Source organism: Malaclemys terrapin, chromosome 10 (assembly GCF_027887155.1).
Source record: "Malaclemys terrapin pileata isolate rMalTer1 chromosome 10, rMalTer1.hap1, whole genome shotgun sequence".
In the NCBI taxonomy this organism is placed as follows: domain Eukaryota; kingdom Metazoa; phylum Chordata; order Testudines; family Emydidae; genus Malaclemys; species Malaclemys terrapin.
In genome coordinates this window covers 13,289,833-13,315,876 of record NC_071514.1, presented here as the reverse complement: position 1 = coordinate 13,315,876, position 26,044 = coordinate 13,289,833, and the positions used below count along the sequence as shown (strand labels likewise).

General features: G+C 46.7%; 1 protein-coding gene across 11 annotated transcripts in view; it reads right to left on the bottom strand.

The window, feature by feature from the left end:
• Positions 1-7,294: 7,294 nt before the first annotated feature.
• The window catches only part of AKAP13 (A-kinase anchoring protein 13), a 338,427-nt gene continuing 319,677 nt past the window's right edge, over positions 7,295-26,044 (bottom strand). For all 11 annotated transcript variants that reach the window (XM_054041161.1, XM_054041152.1, XM_054041157.1 and 8 more), the window contains 8 exons: positions 23,585-23,764; positions 22,532-22,696; positions 20,375-20,445; positions 19,792-19,836; positions 17,503-17,553; positions 16,613-17,062; positions 14,178-14,481; positions 7,295-13,105 (listed from right to left, as the gene is read on the bottom strand). In XM_054041161.1, the coding sequence (XP_053897136.1) occupies positions 13,056-13,105; positions 14,178-14,481; positions 16,613-17,062; positions 17,503-17,553; positions 19,792-19,836; positions 20,375-20,445; positions 22,532-22,696; positions 23,585-23,764 (1,316 nt within the window). In that variant the 3' untranslated portion in view covers positions 7,295-13,055. The remainder of the gene's footprint in view (positions 13,106-14,177; positions 14,482-16,612; positions 17,063-17,502; positions 17,554-19,791; positions 19,837-20,374; positions 20,446-22,531; positions 22,697-23,584; positions 23,765-26,044) is intronic.

Below are 26,044 nucleotides of genomic sequence, written 5' to 3'. Positions count from 1 at the left end.
CCACAGTGTGGTACTAGGGGCCAGCGTGCTGCTGGGCCTGGTGGCTTTCAGATGAGCTGCAACAGTGGGTCCTGATCGCTTGTGTTCATTAAAAATCCTTCAGCAATTTAGCCAGGCCACAGGCACTAACACAGCTTGCAGAGATGCCCATTATTAGGTCACTACATTCGACCACCTAACGACACTCTAGCTGTTGTGGCTGAAAAAAACATCCATTTTTTTCCTCTCTTAAAATTACTGGGCATTATTACGGCCACTGGCCACCCCAGACGGGGCTACAGTGCACTGGTGAGTGAGTGAGCCCTGGCTGGGCTCCATTGGGCTGGATGCCACTCTACCTCCACCAACTCTGTGCTGCCCAGGCACCCAGTGCCCACCCCTCTTGTACTCCCCTGTCCTGCATGGGTGACAGGGGTCAGCACCTCCTGCACCTTGCCAAAGGCTCAGGCAGGCACCATGCTGTGCGGGAACCCTCCGATTGACTCCTGCTCAGGTTTGCTTGCTCCCTGGGCCTGGCACGATGCAACGAGCCATTGCAAGGCCCTTTAATCCTTAGCGTGCTGGTTTGGGGGTCATGCCAGTGAAGCATTGTGTTCATCACACCACCCTGCTGCCTGGCCAGGTGCAGCTTGGCGGAATGAACTTCAGAGAGTCAATGTGGCTCTTGGAGTGTCCCTGCTCGGCTCTTACGGGCAGATGCAGGGGGTGAGCTCAGTGCACAAAACTATTACTTTGTTAGGGGTCATTGTCTGGGAGAATTAACCACATCAACAGGCTGATGCTTCCCTACCAGGGTTTCTCAGTGCAGCTGCTAGACAGCAGCGTTTCCCTAGGCAGGGAGAGGGGCCCCCTCTGTGCAGGCCCAAATGACACAGCTCTCTGCCACCCCACATAATCCTTGCTTTGGCTTCACCCACATCAGCCCTTCTCAGCATTCGCTGTTGCTCTCCTGTCTTCCTGAGTGATGGTGCAGCTGTGAGGACAGTACCATTCCGCACACTGGGCTAAGGCTTTCCACTACAGCTCCCTGGCTGCCCCCGCGGCCCCGCTCCCGCCTCACAGCTCTCACGCTGCAGTCAGGGACTCGCAGATAATTGGACTCAACAGCCTGGCTGCAAAAATGTGACCAGTACGAACCAGCTCCTGGAGAAAGGGGGGGCTGGTGGAAGCGTCTGGAGCTGTTGAACCCTCTAGCAAGAGACGCCAGGCTACAGCCAGAGGTCAGGGAATAGCCGGCGCTTCAGTCTGAGGAAAGAAAGAAAGAATCCTCTCCAGGGAGCCTCTCTGCCATCAGGGAACAATCCCTGGATTTGTCCTCTTTAGGGAGCGTCTGTCTGAGGCGCCGGGCTGACGCCTCAGCCGCCAGTGAAGACGAGTTTCTATGTCCAGTCCCACTGAACAAGCCATTACCGTATGAAAGGAGGCAGGCGCCCCGCAATGCAAAAAGGACAAGGGCCGTGGCTGTGCAAGTGGCGTGGGATGGGGCCGCGGCTAAGCCTACAGCAGCACCCAGGGGCAATGCAACAGCTGGGATCGTAGGAGGGGGAAGGCAGGTGCATGAAATGAAGGGCAGGAAATTGTTTGTAGATTTTTTTTAAGTGGCATCTGGGTACTATGGTGCTGGGGGCCATAAAAGCACTTAGGACCGAGGGGAATGGTAGGCCTGTGACTTTAGCAAACGTCTCTCCATTAGGGCCATGCTGGGATCACGTGGTGGTTTTGCTGCACCCTCCATTCCTTCCAGGGCTGCAGGGAAAGCCGGTGAGCCACAAACTCAACCACAGTTAACGCATGAAACACCTCGCCCCTGTACCAGAGGAAACCTGAAGCAAAATGGACTTATTGGAGTCTAGAAGCGGCTGTTCCAGCCCCCAGCGCAGCCATTTCACGCGTTACCTCCCGAGAGACCATGTGCTATAAACGAATGGGTTCATTTTGGTCAGTCAACCCCTCTCACATATACCCACCACGTCGTACAGGCCTGGACCTGGAGGATGCCACCTTTCCTGGGTGTTTTCTGCTCTGCAGGGGTAACCCCTTATGTCACACTAAGCCCCCAGGAAAACAAACACAGACTCCCTTCTTGCAGAGGCAGGTGTGATTTGGTTTGGACGCTAAAGGCTGCAACGCTGCAGCGTGGGAGCAGTCAGAGCTGCTCCAGAACTAGGCTCCCCCCTGAGGCTTCCCCTCCCAGCCCACGCTGTATTCACGGAGAATTCTGTTTACTACCATATGAAAATGTAATCAAACAGTCTCACACACCACCACTCTGCTGATGCGGCTTGTTTTGCAGCAGCACCCTCAGTAAATCAGCTCCGTCAGGCCTGTGTATACTTTTGTTTTCCCCCTTGTCAGCAACTGCTCATGTTCCCTGAGGCAGAGGATTCCATTGTTTTTGGACCACAATGCAAGGACTTGGAAAAATCCCCAGCCCTGCTGCATCTGCTGCTGTGAAAGGGGATCCCACAGGCACAGCTGAGTGAACAGAGGCTTCTAGTATCAGCCCACTCCAGGCTAGCTGCTGTGCGGGTGCTTTTGCATGAAGATGCCAGGATTCATAGATGTGCAGCTGTGAAGATTTTCCCTAGGGGGACAAGACGAGCTTGTTCCCTTTGGCCAGTTCATAGCACCGGCCATAGAACTTCCCCAAAATAATTCCTAGAGCAGATCTTTTAGAAAAACATCCAATCTTGATTTAAAATTTGTCAGTGATTGACACAATTGTTCCACTGGTTAATTGTGCTCACTGTTGAAAATTTTACACCTTATTTCCAGTCTGAATTTGTGTAGCTTCAACTTCCAGCCATTGGCTCACATTATTCCTTATCTGCTAGATTGATGAGCCTATTATTAAATATTTATTCTCCCTGTAGATCAGGGGTCGGCAATGTTCGGCACGCAGCTCGCCAGGGTAAGCACCCTGGCGGGCCGGGCCAGTTTTATTTACCTGCTGACGCAGCAGGTTCAGCCGATCCCGGGCCAATGGGGGCGGCAGGAAGCGGCGCGGGCGAGGGATGTGCTGGCCGCGGCTTCTCGCCGCCCCCATTGGCCCGGGACGGTGAACCGCGGCCAGTGGGGGCCACGATCGGCCGAACCTGCCGCGTCAGCAGGTAAATAAAACTGGCCCGGCCCGCCAGGGTGCTTCCCCGGCGAGCTGCGTGCCGAACGTTGCCGATCCCTGCTGTAGATTGTCATCCCTTAACCTTCTCTTTGTTAAGCTAAATAGATTGAGCTCCTTGAATCTTTCCCTATAAGGCATGTTTCCTAATCCTTTAATTATTCCCGTCCATGGATCTTCTCTGACCCTTCTCCAATTTATCAACATTCCTCTTGAACTCTGGGCACCAGAACTGGATGTAGGACTCCAGCAATGGTCGCACTAGTGCCAAATATAGAAAAGTAAAATAACCTCTCTAGTCCTGCTCGCGAATCCCCTATTTATGCATCTCAGCATCACATTAGCTCTTTTGGACACGCTATAAACGTGATCCAGTCATGCTCACATGTTCAGCTGATTCTCTACCACAACCCCCAAGACTTTTTTCTAGGATAGTGTCCCCCATCCTGTAAGTATGGCCTATACATTCTTTGTTCCTAGACGTTTAACCATATTCTCAAACATATTGTCATGCCTACCGACAGCAATTCCGGGCCCCGGGGCAGAAGTTAATGGGCCCTCTAGAAAGGGACGTGCCCGCCCGGCTGCCTTCACCGCCGCCAGTACCATCCCACGCACACCTACGAGCCAAAGCCAGATTAACCTTTTGTGGGCCCGGCCCCAAACATATTTGTGGGCCCCCATAGGGGCAATAGAGCATGGTGCGGGGAGGTCAGCCCAGAGGCTTGGTGTTTTGCAGCTTTTTCACAAAGATTGTCAGCATTGGTTTGCTGATCAGTTTGGCAAACCAAGCTCCTCCACTTTTATTATATAAATCCACGGTATGCCCCCATCTTGAATACTGCATGCAGTTCTTGTCGCCACATCTCAAAAAAGATGTATTGGAGTTGGAAAAGGTACAGAGAAGGGCAACTAAAATGATTGGGGTATGGAACAGCTTCTGAAATGAGGAGAGATTAATAAGACTGGGACTTTTCAGCTTGGAAAAGAGACGACTAAGAGGGGATATGATAGAGGTCTATAAAATCTTAACTGATGTGGAGAAAGTGAATAAAGAAGCGTTATTTACTCCTTCTCATAACACAAGAACTAGAGGCCACCCAATGACATTAATAGGCAGCAGGTTTAAAACAAACAAAAGGAAGTATTTTTTTCACACAATGCACAGTCAACCTGTGGAACTTTTTGCCAGGGGATGTTGTGAAGGCCAAAAATTTAATAGGGATCCAATAAGAACTAGATAAGTTAATGGAGGACTGGTTTATCAATGGCTATCAGCCAGGATGGGCAGGGATGCGACACCATGCTCTGAGTTTCCCTTGCCTCTGTTCACCAGAAGCTGGGAGTATACGACAGGGGATGGATCACTCAATAATTGCTCTGTCCTGTTCATTCCCTTTGAAGCACCTGGCATTGGCCACTGTTGGAAGACAGGATACTGGGCTAGATGGACCACTGGTCTGACCAAGATGGCTGTTCTTATGTAAAAAGTAATTATAATATAATAAAAATGTTTAGTACAGAAACTCCCCAAGATGACAACAATGTGAGATAACAACCTTGGCTAATAATACATTTTAAAAATCTTGGCCTACTAGGAAATGTATATTTTACTCAGTTTCCCAGTCACAAATCTAGCATTCTGGATAGGGTGACCAGATGTCCCGATTTTATAGGGTCTTGTTCTTATATAGGCTCCTATTACCTCCCACCCCGTCCCGATTTTTCACATTTGCTGTCTGGTCACCCTAATTCTGGAGCAAAGTCACTAAAACATAGTCCAACAAACAAATGTTCCTTTAACGTGCTCCTCCCTTCTCCCTGCATGACACTGCACTCAGAGTTGTTATCCTTGGTCAATGGAGACCCAGAGTTCAGAGGTGCTTTCTCATGGGGTTGCGGGGAGAAGGCACCTTGCTCATTCCTCCAGCTGCTCGCTGCTTGCCATTCACCCTGGCCACTGTTGTTCATCATGCCACCCACCGTTCACTCCACTGCTCCATTACCAATGGCCCTGCGCCGTCACCTTCTGCTGCCTCCTGCTACTGTGACCTCTGTGAGTTGGTCTCTTGAGATTCCACCAGTTCTCAGTGATTTTAGCTCTCAGTGGGGGAACCTCAATGCTAGGGCAGGGTGGGCAAGTCTCTTCTGCAGACTGGTCCTGAAGACTTCCCCTCCCCTCAGCGCATCACTAGCTGTCAGGGGAGAGCTCATTCAAACCTTGCTTACAAATCATAATTTGAAATTATTAGGTTGGCCAACATCGCCAAAACGAATGCATCAGCGTTGTCAGAAAAAAAAACAGCTGTGTGAGGAAGCTAGTCTTTGTTCATACTTTTCAAACCTATGCTTTTTCAGGTACAAGTATTTTATCATATATTGCATATGCTTTTGAAGTGTGTATTCATGTTTCAATTTCAATTCACATTTCCAACCAATGACTAAATTGGCTACACCGCATGTAACTAGTTGACCACTGGGCAGGATTTTGGGGAAATCTAATTTTGTATAAGCCAGTGTTTCCCAAACTTGGGACGCCACTTGTGTAGGGAAAGCCCCTGGTTTGTTTACCTGCCGCGTCCGCAAGTTCGGCCGATCGCAGCTCCCACTGGCCGCGGTTCGCTGCTCCAGGCCAATGTGGGCTGCGGGAAGTGGCGACCAGCAAATCCCTTGTCCCGCACCGCTACACAAGCGGCGTCCCAAGTTTGGGAAACACTGGTATAAGCACTTCACCACAATGGGATCAGTTTGGAAAAGGCTAGTGCCCTAACTCGACATGGCCTTTGGGGAAAATACTGTATATCCACCCTGAGAGATAGAGAGAGAAGGAGAGAACAAGTAGTTCCTGCTGTGCACTATTGGTTTAGGTGGCACAGGAAGACATGTTGGGATTCCATGTGGCTCTCAGAAGCCACTAACAAGCATTCCAGCTGAGGTTAGAGAGAGAGGCACTTAGCGAGCATTGAGTATATTGATCAAAGTCTCCATAGCTCCCATGTGAAGACAGGTAAAATAACCTATATTGAGTAAAAGCAATTAATCTGCATCCACAAACAAAGTAAAAGGACAGGTGGTGCAGGCTCTGTTGTCCTTACACTTGGGGAGAATCTATGTTGAAGTTCAGTTTGTGGAGCAAAGGATTGGAGCAAGCAATAACCTTGCTGGAAGCGGCGGCCAGCACATGCCTCAGCCCGCGCCGCTTCTCACAGCCCCCATTGGCCTGGGACAGCAAACCGCAGCCAGTGGGAGCTGCGATCGGCCGAACCTGCAGACTTTGCAGGTAAACAAACCGTTCCAGCCTGCCAGCGGCTTTCCCTGGCAGGCCGTGGGCCAAAGGTTGCCGATCGCTGTTATAAGCCATAGCACAGCCTACCCCAGCTAACAGCATGTATCTGAGTGTAACAATAGAAGTCTGTGTTTCTGGAGTTGAAGGTGCTATGGTAATGGTACTTACCCTCCTTGTAAAGAGCCGAGATCTATGGACAAAAAGCTGTATCAAACAGAGTCAAATATCATTATACCCGTCTTCCAGATGGGGAAGTTGAGGCATACAGAGGGAAATGCAACTTACTCTCAGTCACACAGCTACTGATTGGCTGAGCTAGGAACAGAATCCAACTCTCCTGCCTCCCTGTCCACCGTATCTCGATTCTGTTCCTCATGACCAGCATGGCCGCAGAATTGTTACGAAGACACGTACAGCTTTATGGCCCTGCTTGTATTCTTCAGGGATACAATCAGACCTATTTTCAGTGCTGATGATCCCTGAAGGGTAGGGTAGACACAGGAACACAGCAATTGCCAGACTGGATCAGGCCAGGGGTCCATCTCATCCCATATCCTGTCTCTGATAGTGTCCAGCACCAGATGCTACAGAGGAAGGTGCAAGAAACCTTGAAGTGGGCAGATGTGGAATAATCTGCCTCCCACATTATGTCTCATCCCAAATCAAGACAATTCCCTTTTCTCCAGAAAATTTAAACTTTACAGAGGGGGAAATAAATGTTCACATATTTTAAACATCCTCAAACATACCTGTAGGGATTTTTAAGTTAAAGCTGGGAATATCTGTTACTGGTAAGGTCAATTCTCTTTCCTCCCCATTCATTCTCTTTCATCGCAATAAATCCCGTCAATAAAAGGAAAACTACAGGGATAGTAAATCGGACACAGTGCTCAGACTTAAAATCAAATTTATTTAGAGGAAAAAAAATGACTTTACAAGAGGTTGCTGCTAACTAGAAAGGAAGATAAATAAAAGCTTGTTACAAAACCTGATGGGTTCTGGCAAATTACAGAAAAACTGAAGAATTTTACAGACAATAACCTGCTCACTTTTTACATAATTACAAATTAACATACAGCAATTATTGTTTTACCCTCTTTTTTAAATTTTATTTTTGCAACGTTTTAACTTTTTTATTTTTATTTATTTTACAGATTCAACATGAAAAAAATGCAAAGCATAAAAAACCCCAAGAACTGGATGCAGAGGTATAGAGTGTTATTATAATGCACATCCTCAACAGTCTGTGGATTGCTCTAGTGCATTCCATATTAGTACAAAATAAACACGAGGCTAAACTTTAACCACAGGCAAACTGAACTGGACATAGCTGTTCTGAGTCAGTTTTCATTATTAATCAAGAATAGAGTTAAAAATACATAAGAGTGTGAATGTGATCAATATTTATAGACTTTTAAAAATACATACAAAGCTTACTGCTGTATGCAAAGCAGCGAACTACATCCTTTCGTCCCTCCAGGCAACGGAAGCAGAATATTTTAGGGCAGAACTTCAATGTCAGTGAAGTGCGTGTGCAGGGAAAAGGCAATGAGATCCTAAAAGAGATATTGATAGTGGTCTTCCGATTACTCAAGAGCATGAGAGGTCCAAGCCTAAGCCAGTTCAGCTTGCCTATCTTTAAAACTTAGCTAGACCATTGGAGAGAGAACTAATCATGGATCGCTGCCCCTTCTGACAAATGAAATAAGGATTACGAGTACTTGGGGAGGATTTATTTCATAGGTTAACTTAAATTATTTTAAGTTTACAAACCTGGCCAGCAGGCAGAATAGTTTCCAGAGTTTTGGTTAACAAGGAATGTTATGGTAAGTTTAAAGGGGCAATCAAATCCTTTGTTGCCACCTCTGACCAGTCTTCCCTTGCCTAGCTATCCGGCTATCCCAGACAACTCCCATGAGATTTGGCACCCACTACACTCTCCCTAGCCTGTCTTCAAGGCTCTCTGGCATAGTGGACTGGATCGGTGAAAGCTTCAGGGTGTTTTAGGAACCCAAAGAAGGTGTGAAGATTACCAGACTCTACGAATACCCGTGAAAGAAAATGTAAATCAGACCAATCTAAATTTAGACCTGTAGTCAGACTTCAAGAGCTATCTGTAGTGAAAAGCTCCAGCCATCTCAACTGAAAGCAAGTGCTCCCATCCCAGAGACACAGCCTATGAGGTCCCCGGAGGTACTGTATAATAAAGAGTTTAGTACACGCAAACAGCCTCATTGCACTTCACTCATTGGCTACATGCCTTACTCTGAGTTTCTTACTTTCTATCTCCTCTTTCTCTAGTAAGACCTCAATGGAAGTGTTGCTCTTTACATAGCATTCTCCACCCTTGCTAGGGAGGTGATATTGATGCCAATGCCATGTCTCTGCTTTACCCGGGGGGGAAGCCAATCCCTCCAACCCCTGCCTCAACCCGCTGGCAGCATTGCTGCTCTTGATTTTCCTCCAGCGTCACGTCCAAGCCGGGGAGTTGGGCTAGGTTTCCGAAGGGATTAACCAAAAGGCTGAGGAATAGATGAATCCCACAAGGAAAGAGAGGGTTCTCAGCTCACTACATTTGGAAGGGGACAGTGGTAAAATTCACACATTCTGAACTTTGGGCTAAACAAAATAACACGGAAAGCTTCTTTCCCACCACGGCTCCTACATCTCTTCAAAGCCGAAATTATGCAGACTTCACACTTAAATATTTTGTAACTTCTAACCTCCTTCCCAGACTGTATTAGGGATGGGGAGGGGAAGGAATTCGCCTGATTGTCTCAATATAACCAAAAAGCAACGAAGGAAGTGACAAGACAGACTCCATTTAAAGCGAAAATTATATATTGAGATGATCACTTCATGTAAAAGATGCTGACATCAAATCCCAGGCAATCCCTTCGATTCTAGGGACCGTTTGCTACAGCTGCAGTCTGATCACAGATTGCTGGTGTGACCAGAAGTTCCCTAATACTGACCACCTGATATGTTTTATGCTGAAATTGCATCCTTCACTATGCTATTCTCTGAAGCTCCTTCTACTGTGTAGTAACAGTTACCATGCCAAGCCTTGCCACAAGCCTAAGGGAGATCCGACGCTCCCATCAATGACAAACTAGCAAAGGGAGCTCAAACTGCAGCTCCTTGCAAATGACTCTTTTCCAGTAAGGAATTCGTGCAGCTACTTCTGAACTGTGCAGCAGCACAACACATAGCAGGTGACTTTTGAGAGGACTCATGCCTTAGAAGCCCAGTGGGAAATAAAGTGCACTCAACAAACATGAGTTAGATGCCAAGCATGGAAGTGGAACAACATAATTCATTAATGAAGGTCAGGAAAGGAAAAAAAAATAAAACATTGGTGCTGCTAAAACTGACCCACTTAACACTACACCTGGGACCATGCACTCATGCACTATCTGGGTAATGCTGGATAATCTGCAGGGATCAGAGTGGGAATCCATCTCCATGGACCAGTTCCAACTTTTCAAGGAAAACTTGAGCAAAATGGATAAAAAACCCAACCTTCAGTTCCCTAAAAATGAAAGAAAATGGAGAAAAGAGGAGGGCGGGACTACAGTCTTTAATCGAATATACTCAAATCACGCAACAATTTGTATCCTCCAATGACAAAGGGTTTCTGTTCACCACAATACAAACACAAATAACTTTAACAACATGGGCAGCCATCCGCTTGGTGAAATCCAGACTGAGCTTACACAGTGCATTGAATGCCATTCTATTTACAATAGGACTAGAGAGAGAGGCAATGCATCCCCACTGCCCTTGGGGGAGGTGCCTCTATTTAGGTGTGCTGTTTTGTAAGTTCAAGAAGTGCTGGCTTTGTGGAGAGGAGATGCATCACTGGGGCAGAAGAAAGCACTCACATGGGCAAACACTCCTACAAACTAAATGGGATCCTTCAAAAATACCAGCCAGACAAGTTGTGTGTACAAATTGGTAACCATGCCATACACTGGATTGGGTTCCCACATTTCCTTTTAGCACATTCACTTTCACAAGCAGGCGAATATTAGGGCAGAGGTTCTTAAATTAGCGGTGGCTGTTGTTTTCTCCTACTTCTAAAACTCACACTCCAGCCTTAGGGCATGAACCAACGCCCGCTGAAGCCAATGGAAAGACACCCATTGGTTTCCAACGGCAGCGAATCAGGCCCTTCCAACAAGAGCAATATTTGGCTTTTTACCTCGCCTCAAAGAGGTATGGGAATATATAACACAAACCTGTTTAAACAAGAAAACGGAGGGCCAGCAAGGTTCCATACAAAAACCACTGCCTCTCTTCCCAAATTTGTATCTGGCCTGGAGATACTTCGCCTTGAAAGCAGCTCTCCAGCCGGAATCACTTGTACCTAACCGCTCTTCAGGCAGGACATGGGCTGCTATGCAGCACTGAACATACCCTGGTTTTCTACTGTGCAATGACAAACTAAAACCATTGGGTTGATAGAGCTCATCTTTAAAAAAACAAAAGAAAAATAAAAAAATAAAACAAAATAAACTTTTTTCTAAACCAGACCTCTTTCAAATAAACAGAAAGATAAATATTTTTGCAAGCCCAGCTTGCAATTAAGAACAAGCACCAAATAATATTTAAAAAAACAAAACAAAAAAATATAACCTCAGAAAACATCTTACTTCTTTTGTTTTGTTTTTTGAGTACGAATTGTTCAGAGAGCTTCAAAAGCAAGCAGGCTATTCAGGAGTCCACTGATCCGGACAGACCAATCTAAGCACCCATGTTGCTGTTGCTCGTTATTACAAAGGCTAGCACAGAATTCTGAAATCTACTGCATGTAACTAGCATGTGAGGAGATCTAAAGCAAATAAGAATCAAAACATAGTGCAAATTTTTAAAAAAAAAGGAGAATCTGTGGGAAAAGAAATGACCACAACAGCTTCAAACTGCTCAAGGGATCAAAGCGGATAGAGTCTCATGACATTTACAAATCTGCTTAGGCAAATCTCCTGAGGTGTGTGGAAAGAACAGAATTTAGAAACAAAAATTCAGCTTTGTGCATGTATCTCCCTTGGTCTTCACACATTACCACCGTACTTAGCATTCGTATAACACCTTGCATCGTGAATGCATTGGGGGCACATCTGCTAATTCTCACAGGGAATGATTACAATTTTGCAGATGGAGAAACTGAGGCAAAGAGCGGCTAGGAGACTTGCACACAGTGAGTCAATGATGGTACTGGGAGCAGGACTCTGGCCTCCTGAACGTTCAGCCCATTAGGGGACACTGTCTCCCTAGTAAGTGTATGTAAGCACACAGGACTGTACGTGCATAAATACTAGGCTTTATGTTCCTTCCTGTTCATCTGCTCACACAAGTTATTCCCCACCTCAGGTTACCACCTCTGCCATCTTGTTTGAGTGCTCTGGAAATTGCTATGAAGTTGCTTTGGGTTAGAAATGAGCTATACGAGCTGACGGAATCTGGAGAAACAGAAGCCCAGTGATCATACAGATGGCATCACTAAGAAACGCCAGGGGAAGAAAATCACAGGCAGTAGGTTAAAAAAAGTGATTCCCGACTGGAAGGTTCTCTTGGGTTTTTATGATGGGACAGTGAATTTGTAACAAGACAGTGTTGATCCCAAATGACATCTTGCCGGAGAAACGTAATCTGACAAAGAAAGCCTTGCTCAGGAAGAGGAGGGAATAGACTGTAACTCACACACATTAAAAAGCAGTTGTCACTTGAACACAGTCTGTTCTGGCTTCCTGGGATTACTTCACAAGTACAGCATCCTTTTTCCTTTCTGGCTCGTGTTTTTAACACATCCAAAGACATTTTGTTTGGTGCTCCAATCGGATTAAATTTTAATTCCTCTACCCCAAAGAAATCCTTTGGGAGTAACTTCTGATTGTATTTCTTTTTTTACACTGTTGCTGCTGCCTAGTGTTTGGTACCTTTCTGAAATGAAGCATGTAACATACAATGTGCTTGGAAGGGGCATGAGGGCCAATAAAGATACACTCTGAGCATTAAGGCTAAGATATTTAATATCTACATGCTCCCTGAAAGTCATCAGGTATCGTTGGGCCGAGCTAAGCGAACCCAGTTTGTCTGTACAGACTGTAAATCCCAGTGAATACATAGACACTTACATATATATATAGTATATCTATATGCCAGTGTGTACGCACCATTTTCAAAGTCCTGGCCTTTTGCTAAATGCTTGGTTTTGGTTGTATTCCCCAGAAAAGGAGAATTTGGAGGCACAGACCCTTTGGGCCATAGTCTTTCATCCTTTAGCAGTAAGAGGAGACTGGGAACATCTATTCCTACTTTCAACCGAGATTTGCACCCGAAGTGGGTGCTGTTTGCAGTGTGGTCAGCCTCTGCAGCCAGAATTCATAAAAAACCGCAGGACAGAGCCCCTTTCCCACCACGTGCAGCCTTTACAAATGTTTTATTTAACACGGAGAGAGCTGGTGGGGCGCAGGAGCCAAAAGTGTGCTGCAAAATGTGGGCGGGGAGGTTTCCACTGTACAAAGGCTGAGAATGATTGATGTGCAGAGGGAGAGCTGCTCATGCTTTGGCCCCATCAGATGCATGTACAGCTTCTAACACAGTACAGTGGAGAGGGAGGCTCATCCCTGCAGAATTAGGAGCAGACATTCAGCAGAAGATCTCCTCGCCATCTGGTGGTGCTTCTGATGAATGAGCATCTGGGAAAGGAAAGTCAGCCATGAATCATCACCAGAAGGAACAGGCAAGGAAAGGGTCTATGTTAAAACAAACACTGCCTACCACCCACTGTCTCATTCCCAAGCACATGACAGCCTTTCGGGGTGGTTGGCATTTAAAATACACCTTTTAGTTGCTAGACCCACCAGTCCCAGGATTGTGTGACTGGTGTGCAGGAAAATTCCTGTAATCTACTAGCAGCCTCTCATCCCTGAGGTGCTGGGTTCCAATTTGCCCTGGGTCATAAGTATGATAGGTTTGAGGCTCACAAGCTAGTCTCCGGCTAATATAAATCCACATGTGGAAACAACTGTATCACTTTACACTGGCAGGTCAGGATTGATGTGCATAAGCTCAGAGGGGGAGGAGAGGCAACCGGACTGGCAAGGGGTGCTACAGGTCAGGAATGAGGTGCACTGACAGAAAAGGGAGGAAGGGACTCGAACGGCAGGGGGCATTGCAAGAGAAGATTTCATGGACATAAGCACAAGTTTCAAAAGTTTTCCTAAGACCTAGCCCTGGCTCCAGGCAGTGTTGATCAGCACCTCCCCTGCATAAACATGGATATTGCACAAAAGAAATAGAAAAATATAAGGAGAGCCCAAGCTATGAAGCCACCTGGGTTAGGTTGGGAGAAAGGAGGGAGAAGGGAGCATTGAGCGCCCCCTGGCCATCTGCTGACAAGATGCAACCCATCAGGCTGGGCGTCAGCGTAACTCCCATGGCTGCAGAAAAGGTGCTCCCATATTGAAGCCCTGAAGAGCAGCAACAATGCCATATAGAAGAGACCGGGGGGGGGGAAGGGGGGGAGATAAAAAACAAAAACAAAAAAACCCAGAGAATGTTGTCATGTCTGTTCTCTGCATGCATGGGACAACGCCTCTCCCTCCCAAACTCACCTTCTGCTGGAAAATCCGCTCACAACCTCCGTTTTTTTCCACCCCTCGCTCAGTTATAACCCACCCCTTTGGGCTCCATGAAATTAAACAGCCACAGACAAGCTGCAAGCTCGCTAACCCCTAAAGATCTCCTCGGGCCCCATCTGACACTCACCAGCAGGTTGGGAGCGGTGTCCTTTGCCCTTTTTCTTCTTGTCCTTCTTGTCCTTTGGCTTGGATAAACCAAAGAGGCGGGTGGGCTGCTGCACCTCGGCTGCCTTGTTAGTCTGGTTCGTTGCGCTAAGCAAGTGGAAAGTGCCTTTCTCTTTGTGTGTCCTTGAGAGACTGTTCCTTTTGGGCGACACAGACAGTCCTGAATCAAAGTGCCCCTGTTTGGGAAGGGAAGAACTGTGCTGCTTGGAGTCCTCAGCGGTGGGCTGGGAGGGGATCCTCACTGTTTTATCATGGGGGTTTGAAACCTGCAAAGAAGAGAACGGAAGTGTTTTACTGGCAGAAGTAGGCGCGGCTCAAAATCATGGGGAGGGTAATATTACCATGACCGCTGCCAGGGACAGTCTGTTGCCCTGCACGCCACCTATAATCACCACCCAAAAGTCATCTCCCAGTCAAATGGACATTTTCTCCTAACAAAAGCCAAACACCCAGAGGCAGCCCTCTCTGTCCAAGGGGTAAGAGACCAAGATTTTAAAGATGAACCCTTCCACTCCTTTCCAGATACAGATGGCGGCACAACCACCTATGGACGAGTCCTCTTTAAAAATCTAAGAAACCCAGCCTCCTTCCTCCTCCCAGATGCAGATGGTGGTAGAAGCCATGGGAGCTTCGTAGGGAAGAGAATGTTGTAGGATGTACTGATGCATGATCACAAGTGGAATCTTCCTAAGTATAAAAGACAAGGCAAAATATTGTACTGCTTTTCTAATGTGTCCTCCAGCAACATAACTGAACCCAATGTTTTTAAAGCGGGGGGTAGGGAGTTAAGACATGAATTCCTATCACTTCATGCTCCATCAAACGTCCCTATTAATAGCTTTGACATGTGGTGGATGATGCGTGCCTCCAAGAAGTTGCTTCCTTTTGATGACCCTGGCATCTTACTGGTCTTCAGCAGTGTTTTCTCTCAGGTGTTCCTATAGCACCCTTGGCCAGATTATCTGAGCTTCCTGCAAGTAAGTAAGATCTACGTAATAATGCATACAACTTATTTGCAGAACGTGGCATGTTTATCTGCTCTCAAATAGATCACAATTCATAGGGCCTTGTTCATTATTCAAAATTGCATGGAGAAATGTCAGCCCCTGGGCTGCTCAGGAAACTGGAGGTATTCCTCTGATTACCTGCTATTCAGAATTTACTGTTGGAGATAAATGGTTGGTCTATTAAGTCACATGGTGCTGTTTCCACTCCCTGAATGCATGACACCACTTCTGCTTCAGCCCAAAACAAATTACATTTTGTTATAGAATTAATTCTGTGTCTTAATTAAAGATCTGCTCCAGGCCTGAAATCAGAGTTCTGCACATATCTGTATGAACTAGGCAATCTTTCCCTCATCCAGACCCCTTCTGATGATTTAGTTCCCTTCTTTGCAGCAGAAGCAACTACAGCTTCAAAATAGAAAATAAACCTCAGCGCACTAAGAAGTGTACGCGGTCCCTGCAAGGAGCTGTAACTCTGTAGAGCTCTATCCCAAGCCCCTCTGCTTTGTTCCCACCCCCGCTTGCTCTGTCGCGTCTCTATGCTAGACCGTGAGTCTTGAGAGCAGGGACACGTCCAGCTAGCTGGTTGGCAACATTGCGTAAATAACTGACCACAAGGGAGGTATAGGGGAACCACCCTTCTGGGTGCTAGTTCACCTATATAAATACTAAGGCCTAGCAATGTAGTCGCAAGGCTTATACGGGGGGAGCTGATCAGCACCAAACTTGTCAGCACCAAGCTGCTTCTGTGAATGCGGAGGGGTGTAGTCAGCCCAACAGTGTGTATCAGACTAATGGACTGACTGCATATGGAACCAATCTGTGCTTGCCTGTACGTTCCTCACAGGTGAACAAAAACGGTGTGAAAAGGCGGAAGTGAAACGCACCAGCAATTTCCCCCTCAGCATCCCTGTATATGCTCTTCCCTGCCATTTGCTATCAGACCAGTGAGGAACGTCTCAAAACAAGCTGGCTAAACACAGATACATTCACAGATGAGCCCCGCTAGAAAGACAAAAGACACACTATGATTTCACATACCCAGCAGGACCTGCTGGGAATCTTGATTCCACAACATTCTGAGGAACGTCTTTTGCTAGATGTCTCTCCCTGCAGCCTTCTGAGATATAACAGGCAAAACATAGCCCCAAACATCAGGTGCAAAAAGAGATGCCACTGGTAGAAATCAGGCCCCACATATCAGCGCCACAGCTTCTAGATTTCACACCTAGTCTGACCTCCTGCATCATATGGGCCACAGAACCTCCCCTGGTAATTCCAGTACCGAGCCCATCAATTGTGACTCAACTAGATCTCCTCTTTTAGGAGACATCTTGTCACCCCAGCCACGTGCGCTGGCTGAGAACTCAACTGGGAGCAGAGTGATTACCTGTCTGAGGTCAGGCTCCGTCTGCACTGGGGGTAATCGCTCCACATCTCTCCTGAGCTGCTCTTTCTCCCTCTCCAGTTGTTTCTGTGCTGCTCGCAGCCGCTCCAGATCCAGCTGGTAGGCTTCTTTCTTCAGCTTCAGCTCTTCCCTCTCCCTTTCCAGATCCCGGTACCCCTTCTGTGCCTGCTCCTCTCGCTGGGCGAGCTGCACTTCCCGCTCGGTCAGCTCCTTCTCCCGGACCTCCCACTCCTTCTCTCTCCTCCGCTTCTCCTCCTGGTGCTGGGCCTGCTGCTTCTGCAAGTTGGCCAGCTCCTGGCGCTGCTTCTCCAGGCTACGCTGTTTCTCCTGCTCGATCAAGGAGTTTGGCCGGGAGGAGCTCCGTGTCAGTGCTCTCTCACTGAGAACCAGCTTCTGATCCTCAATATAAGTATCCTGCTGCAACACGACTCCCTGAGGGGAGAGGCAAGGACAAAGTCAGTGTCGTGCCTCCCTTCATGGACTGCACAGACATGCATTAACTCTAACATCATGAGGCACCTTGCAATTGTATTATGGGGTGGGGGAGGGTTCATTAATCATTGTTAACCTAGAGGGTCCAGTAGGGCTGGTTTATTTGAGGTACTTATTTGTAAGACACAGGGTAGGCCTGACCTGCAGAGCACTTGTAGCCCCTGCTTGCCTGGGCAGCAAGAGACCAGGAGACAGTACTCCCACATGCCAGTACAGAGTCACTAGGACACTGGACTGGACCCTTCGGTCTCAGTCTGGACGGGCAATGCAAAGGGTGGGGGTGAAATGCTGACCTCACCGCAGTCAACACTCACTGAGGAGACCGGTTGTTTGGGAAAGAAGCACGTCAAAGCAGGGTACTATGTTTACGGCTGACCTACCTGCAGAGTGCTGAGCAGGTTGTGGAGGTAGGTAATGCTTTGGAGAACATGCTGCAAGGAAACAAAAGCACAAGAGTGTTGCTGTTATACCTCACCTTCCTGTCTGACCACAGGCAAAGCCCTTGTCTTTTACATTCTAGCTACCAATGAGTAGGGCTCTGTGTTTGTCATGGAGGTAGCGGAAGTCACGGATTCCATTACTTCCTGTGACCTCCAGGACTTCTGCAATGGCCAGTGTGGCTGACCTCAGGGCCACCCAAGCAACTGGCCCCGTGCTCAACTACTCAGGCAGCCCCGGGGACAGCCACAGCAGCCGATGCTGGAGCGACTCTGGAGCCAGCTGCTGCTGGAGTGGCCCCAGGGCCAGCCACTGCTCTGGTGGCCCTGTCCGGCTGGCCCCAAGGGCCGCCCAAGCAGTGGCAGATGCGGCTGGCCCAGGGACCACCTGATCAGCGGTCCCGGGGTGTCTGGAGCAGCTGCTGGTCCCCTGGGGTTCTCTCCACCTGGCAGCGGGCCCCACAGGACTCCCTCCACCCTCCTGGCAGCTGGTGCCACAGGCTCCCTCCCCCCCCACCCCAGTGGTGCTCGCCGACCCAAAGACTTAATCAGGGATATTTATGGTATAAGTCATGGACAGGTCACGGGCGGTGATTTTTTGTTTCTTGCCGGTGACTTGTCCATGACTTTTACAAAAAATACCCCTGATTAAATCATAGCCTTAGCAACGAGGCTTACAAAGCCATGCCGTTTTATTTAAAGCCACACAGACATCCTTCTACTTCCCCTGACTCTTCCCATGCTCTCTGCCCTGTAGTTACTTATCCCAAACACACGTACTAGTCACAGGTATCTATTTAGCCATCCATTTCTCTCAGGCATCTCAGAGACATCTAAGATAATCTCACCCCTGGCCTTCCTCAGCGATCAGTGCAGCGACCAGTCATTGAAAGAACCTGACCATGGCATCTGGCGTGCACATACTCTCACAACAAGGTGCGTGAATCATGCACAGAACCATGGGACTGTTGATACCTCACAGGAATTTGCAGGTTGTTTCTTTAAACCAGGGATCGGCAACCTTTGGCACGCGGCCCGTCAGGGAAATCCGCTGGCGGGCCGGGCCGGTTTCTTTACCTGCAGCATCCGCAGGTTCAGCCGATCGCAGCTCCCACTGGTCATGGTTCACTGTCCCAGGCCAATGGGGGCTGCGGGAAGCGGCGTGGGCCGAGGGATGTGCTGGCCGCCCTTCCCGCAGCCCGCATTGGCCTGGGACGGCGAACCGCGGCCAGTGGGAGCTGGGATCGGCCGAACCTGCGGACGCTGCAGATAAACAAACTGTCTCGTCCCGTCAGCAGCTTTCCCTGACAGGCTGCGTGCCAAAGGTTGCCGATCCCTGGTTTAAACTATTTCCTGCTGTATCAACAGGTTGAAGAGCTAATGATGCTAGGGGAATGATACAGGGAGGGAAAACTGGAATGAACTGACCATATTTTCAAATTTGCAGGGAAACAACTGTTGGGGTAAAAATCATAAAATGGCCCAGAATGTGTGCCTGTCATGTCTGTTCACAAATGCAACCCCCTGCATTTATGGTGCAGGGAGACTCTGCAAAATAACGGGCACACAAATGCCGCATGAGTATTATTGGAGGCCAATTTGAAAATACAGTCCTTAAAGGCAAGCGCTCCAATATCATATACTGGTACAGTGCCAACAGAATGTCTGATGCTTTGGGTGACTTCCTGTATCTCAAAACACTGGCTAAGTGCTTCTTTCAATCCTGCTGAACATATTGTAATTACTCCTTTAATACAAAAATTCAATTGACAAAAACTGCAGTATTTCCAATACGTGTGTAATAAATGTTATTAAGGGAACCTTTGCTCACTGTGATACTTAGCTGCCATTAGAGTTAATTGGGAGTTACCGAAGCGTATCAAAGAGAGAATAGAAACCTAATTGCCCCAACTCACTGCACCTGCATCATACAATTATACTCATTCTATCCGCAGATGCATGGTAAATAGAGTCACGTGCTTTCTAATTGTAATTAAACCTTGATGTCTATAATCAACGTGCATCCTACGGCTGGCAATTAGATGCCAGTCAGCAAATCCTTAGTCTGAGCATCCAAGCCTAAGCGCACACAACACAGTGGGTTTAACTCTCAGTTTACTGCATTTAAGAGTCTTGTTACATTTTAGCCTCACCTATTGAAACACATACACTTGGTACCTAAACTGAAGAGGAAAAAACACCACACAAGTAAGCCAGGGAGATTCTTCTTACCTCGTTGTTTCTTTTCAACACGAACATCAAATTAGCATTTCCCCCCTGTAAAAAGAACACATAGATTTAATAAAAAGGCAAATGACAAGTCACAGGAAGTGTCTTTCTAAGTACGATTAATCATAGACACACACTCCTGTTTTCCTTTTTGGAAGGGCAGAACTCATGTAGTTTGTAGTAAGTGAAAAATCATAAAATCAAATGTTAATTAGCGATCATTTTGTAGTGATTTGATAAATTCATCCACAGCGAGAATAGGTGTGAGGTTATGTTTGGCCTTGGTATTTCAATAACGATGCATAATTAGACATGTTTTACTTGATTTGCAGACAGATGGCAGATAACCAGTGCTACGGAAGAGTCTATTACCCAGTAAAATTGTTTTAAAGAGGAAATTTTAGTTAGCGTAAAATTGGTTTTGAGCATGGTGCCCCCAGTTTTTTTCCCCAGTGGGGTGAGTTTTAACTTGTTTTAATATGTCCATAAATATATGCTTTTTTCAGATTTAAAAAAAGTTACAATTCAAGTGTTAAAAGTGTCAAAGGCCCATGGATGACATTTGACACAAACACAACAATAGTACCTTCTTCAAAATGCTGTCTGATTCTGTTCTCCGAAGATCCTGAGCATCATCAGCTTCATCTTTCTCTCCACCTAAAAGAAACACATCAGGTTGGCACAGGTCATTGAGTTTTTCAAACCCCAGATAAAATCCTCAGTCATTAGCAATTGTAAAATGGGAAAAAAGGACTTGAAAAGTGGATGCACGCCGCTGAGCCATGCTCTTCACATATGTATGTTTGCTTCCTATTTGTACCAATAAATATCAGCCATTGCTGACAGAGAGTGGAGAAGAACATAGGTTAGGGACCCGCTTTGGTTTCAAATAGCATGCTGAAAATTTAGCAAGCTGACTTCTGGGTCATCTGTTAGAAATCTCTCAATTCCATAAACTGTTTCCAAGACAAGTTGTTTTAGAACATGTAGTGTGAGTGACAACTATCAAGTCAGATCTTACTACATCAAGCTATGTTTCAATGCTACCCATGCAAACTGGACTTGGAGGACTCAGACACTAGCAGTGCAGTGTATGTGTGCAAACAGGTACGTTATTTTATGCTAGCAGCTCACCCACAGCCTCGCACATTAGAACCCTAGAATTTTGATTAGGACACTCGATTTATCCACTGGGATCTTTAATTTCCAGCTGGACAGCTCACAAGAGTGCTTCCAATTGAGACACACCACGTAAAAAACCCACCTGTGCCCATGCTACCCCTCTAGTAGTTTTCTTCCATTGATTTCAAGGTGCTTTACCAACATGGTATAAGCATCCAATCCTGCTTTGAACAGCCTACAGCACACCACATGCAGTCCAACCGTAGCCCCTTCCTGGAGTCTGGCTTTACTGGTAACTCAAACAAACAAACAATAACCAACCCTAAACCGCAGCCTATGCTATCTATCCCAGCAATCCTTTCATTCCTTTGGAGGGTCCTAGAATCTGCAACTCTCCTCCATGTAGATGGGTAAAGGATCATTTACTACTATTTTACAGATAGGGAAATAAGGTTATGAGGCTTGCCCAACGTCACACAGGGAGTGAGTGGCAGAGATGGGAATAGAACCCAGGTTTCCTGACACCCAGCCATGCGCCTTATCCAGTAGGCCCTACAGTCTCCTCCCAAAGCCTCTTCAAGATCTCTCACTATTTAATTCATGTGAGCAGATCTCTGCAGAAGCCCAGGCAAGGTAAAGGGTGAGCTAAGCAGTGAACAATCTCACCAGTCCAGCCAGAGACTGTTCAAATTATTGCTGCACTAAAAAGCAAGAAAGTGCAATCTAAACAAAATCCCTAAGGTTCCCTGAGCCAATGCATTTTCCATTGGTAGGACAGGACCTGCTGGGAACTTTGTGGCCTTCCAATCGCTAAGAAACTCTTACGTACGGCACACAGCAGATTGTCTGACGCTTAAGCTTACCCTGTAGTGCAGAAACAGCAAGGCTGGAAAGGGGGTGGGGGAGCCCAGTGCTGAGACAGCGATGATAGCATAGCACAGCTTACCACAGTTGGGGTGGGAGGGTAGAACAGAGCACACAGGGCTGAGTTCTGGGGGGTATGGAAATCCCTGGAGCCTGCTGTAGACAAACAGCGAGTTGGGAAGCAGTGAACTGTGCTGCCAAACTAAATACTCATTCGTTCGGCTGTGGGAGACTAAATTCACCGTGGGGTTGACATGCTCGATTGTGTTTGGTTCACATGTGTGTAGAGAGTGCAGGGAGGGAGAAGGAAAGGTGGTGTCAGACTGCAGCTAGGACCTCAGTTGGCTCTCAGGCTGGGAGGTGGTAGCCCACTGGAGATAAAGGAAGAGGGCTGCAGATATAGAAGCACTGAAGCGGAAGTGAAAGAAACAAATACATAAGTAAGGCAAAAGTGTACAAGTACATTGTGTGTAAAGAAGGAAAGATGGTTTGAGGGGAAAGCACAGGACTAGAAGTCAGGAGAGCTGGCATCTATTCTCCGCTCAGTCACAGACTTTCAGTAACCTGGGCCAAGTCATCCCACGATTATATGCTGCACTTTCCCCATCTGTCAAATGGGTACAGTGGTATTTACCAATCTGACAGGGAGGGTTGGGAAGCTAAATTAATTTAGATATATAAGTGCGTAGCTGCCAACCAGGTATAAGGTATTATTAATACATACATACACGCATGCACAATGCACAGACATACTTACACTTGGATGCATTCATCTGATGACTGTCAAATCCTCCAAAAGTTTCTGCTCTTCTAGGAAGGGAGATGGGACCGACTCCCCCTTCTTGCTCAGAGTTTGGCAGCAGGTCAGCAGCCCCAAGTGCACTCCCTAGACTCCTACTGATCAAGCTTTGCAAATATTCAACTGAAAGGATAAAAAGCCATAGGAAAAAAAGGTCCATTAAAAACATCCTCGGTATTTACTGACTAGCATATTTTTTCTTCTGGCTTAAAGGTGTCAGGTCAGTAAAACGTACACACTTGTTGGTATAAAGAGTTAATGGATTTATAGGAGACCATGATGCAATAAGAGAGGTGCGTCAGGCCATAACTCAAACACACTGAGTCTTGCACATGCTTCCCATCACCCTCTCCCCCCTTGGCAAATGTTCTTGGTACATTCTTGCGCAAAGGCAGGATTTCTAACTTCAGCCTGCTGTGTAAATTTACCAAGGGAAAGCAGGCTACCATCTACTTGTGGATTTCCCAAAAGACTCAAGTGCCTCTTGTGGACACCAGACCCATAAACTCTTGCTGTGGATGGAAATCCGTTTAGCCTAGCCGTCATATTCCATTATGAGGCAGGAGGGGAGTGTAACCAAAGATAGTTTGGCCCATGTTTCAAACAAAGGACCAGGGGTGTAACTGAGTTGCACAGAACACAGACCAGTGTGTGGTGGGCAACGGGATGAAAGTTCATTTTTGCACTGCCCTGACACAGCTCAAACTCTGTGTGGGGCTGGCTCCTCGTGCTAGGTTAGCAGCATGAAGACTCCCAGGTACCTCTACTGCTTTCTTCTCACCGATCATTCTCATCCCCTTCCTTTCCTGAATTTGTGAGCCTTGTCTGTCTCCCATGCTTTACTATCGGAGGATGGGACTTTGTCTTTACTTATGTTCAATATTATTATTACTGTTTATTCATTATCAGAGAAGGGTCATTCTCCTGAAGGTGGCATTTGAGCACTCACGGATTCAACCCCACACTGTTGTTTTGGACACTGTAATTAATGGGACCGTTTGGTTTGTTTACCCTCGTTTATTGCACTTTTCATAATGGTCTCCCCTTTTTGTGCCTCCTCTGTATTGGACCTGAACAGCACTCTGGAGACCGAGCCATCCTCTTGCATGCTACAGTCAGTGATATCCCGGAAAATCTTCTCCTTTTCCTCCAGCAGCGCTAGGATCTGCTGATCTTTCTGCTGAAGCTGTTCTGTGGGTGAACAGGGGAAAACAAATTTAAAACAGAAAACATTGCGACCCTAAGGAAACCGAATAATCCCTGTGACATGGGCCCCATCATGTGGTAAATCAAAGAATAGCAGGAATTGTGTGCTGCTTACAATCGGAATAGCTACATTTAGGCCTTTCAGTGTTGTCGCTGCCATGTTGGTCCCAGGATACTGGAGTGTATAAGCAGGCTTGGCAGACTTATTTTTATTTTTTTTTTAAATAATTTTGATGGATAATATCAACATTTATTTTTAAGCATTTTTTTTCCAATTTTCATCTATTTAAATGTATACAGTTGCAGGAAATTAGGGCTTTTCCCATTTTTATTGATTTAAATTTTCACTGTTGCAGGAAGTTACCGGGGGGCCGGGGGGGGAGCAGTGTCAGACAATAGGGAGTGTCAGAGAATTATTTAATGACAGTAGATGAGATTCAAAAAGTTGACGCTTTATAACCATTAAAACACAAATTGTCAACATCACATGTGGAAAATATACAAAGTAAATATCTTCAAATCAAACTCTAAGTTCTCAAGCAGCACTTTTCTTACTTCACCTAGCTGCAGATTTAGATTTTTATTGATGGACAATTTTTTGGGTGCGTGTAGAGTGAAATTGACATTTACCAACGTTTACCAATAAAAAATGACTCCTTCCAAGCCTAGCTATATGCTCTCACAAGGAGCAGTCCCCATGGAGTCAAACTTTGTTTCTCCAAATGAAGTTGGGAGGCATGACAGTAACGCAGATCGATGAGGTGTCACTCTCACAGATGCATTTGAGACACGTTGGGGGTCATAACCTCATTTCAGACCATCTAGGTTTAGACACAGTGTGACCATATTTACTCTAAGCAGCAAATACCAGAGTCGATCACCAGTAAAAAAAAAATAACAAATTCTAAATGGTTTTGGGCTAATGCCCACAATGAAACATTTCCGAACCCCCAGAGAGCTGGGGTTCTCAGCAATATCGCATTTTCTAGTACGCAGGCTGCTCAATGCTCAGTTTTCAATAGAAATTCATACACACAATGGTGCAAACGCTGCAGCGTAACAGTCCTAGAGGATCATTGCACTTCCCAGGTGATTGTATTCACTTGGCTTTTGACCTTTGTTACATCTCAGACCTGAGGGGAGGCTACTTGAGGGTGAAAACATAGGTAGGCACTAGGCACAGTCCTCCTCTTTGTGGTACCAAGGCACTATGCGTCGCACTCATTTCTTTGGCCTCACGTCTACTCGTAGGCAGGAGTAACTTGCCAGCCATGCTGCAGTACTTGCATTAATCCAGGATCGGGCCCCCTTGTGCCCTGCTTGTTGGCTTTTTTACTTTGCATTTAAATACACACCCCTGCACCTGTGCTGCAACTACAGCCAGCAAACAGAATTTCTGCAGCTACGTTGGCCATTTGGTGTCTCAGAAATAAAGTCAGCACAGCAGAGCTCTGTCCCAGAAGGCGCCTGCTTCAAAACGACACATCTCATCCTGGGGACAGTAGTTATCTGTTAGCAGGAAACAGCTATCCTGTGACAATGCTCCCACTTGAATGGCATCTTAGCTTTTACAGTGCAGTAAAGCAAGTATCCCTAGTGCAGTTACAAAGCCACATATTATCTGCTCGACCCATGATGCAGCAGAGGAGACAGTACTGAATAGGTATCTTTCTTCACTCTTTACTCCTCCTTCCACAACCAAAACACCCTGAATGTTGGGTCAATCCCCCTAGTGAGGAGGGCTCTCTGAAGAACCAGTGAATATAGCTCCAAGCCCTCGCTGGTGGGGATTACAACAGCAGCTCTCTCTGTACATCTAGGGGCTGAGAGACGGGGACCCAAACCCTAATCCTCACCCAAATATCTGGCCACGCTGGCCTAGGCCACAAAATTCATTTTCTTCACAGCTGAAAGCCGCTGGCACCTGAAAAGAACTAGAACTATTGACTAATAGAGGCAAAAGAGAAATAGAGTACCTGACATATCAACTATCTGCCCGTGCCTCACATGTACTGCTTCAGAGTTATAAAAACCTTTTCTGAAGGCACCAGTGGAGGCCATCACCCCATGGGAAGTAATCTCCCTGTACTGAAGGACACATTGTTGTTTCACTTCAGCTGCAGTTCTGTTTTAGTCCCAATGAGGAGGGGAGAACTCATTCTGTCAACTTTCAAGCCCAACTGAAAGCTGGGGGTTCTAGATTTGGACCAGAATTTGAAACTTTGGAGATTCAGAGCTTTCCATGGTACTGGCCCCTGGCAGACT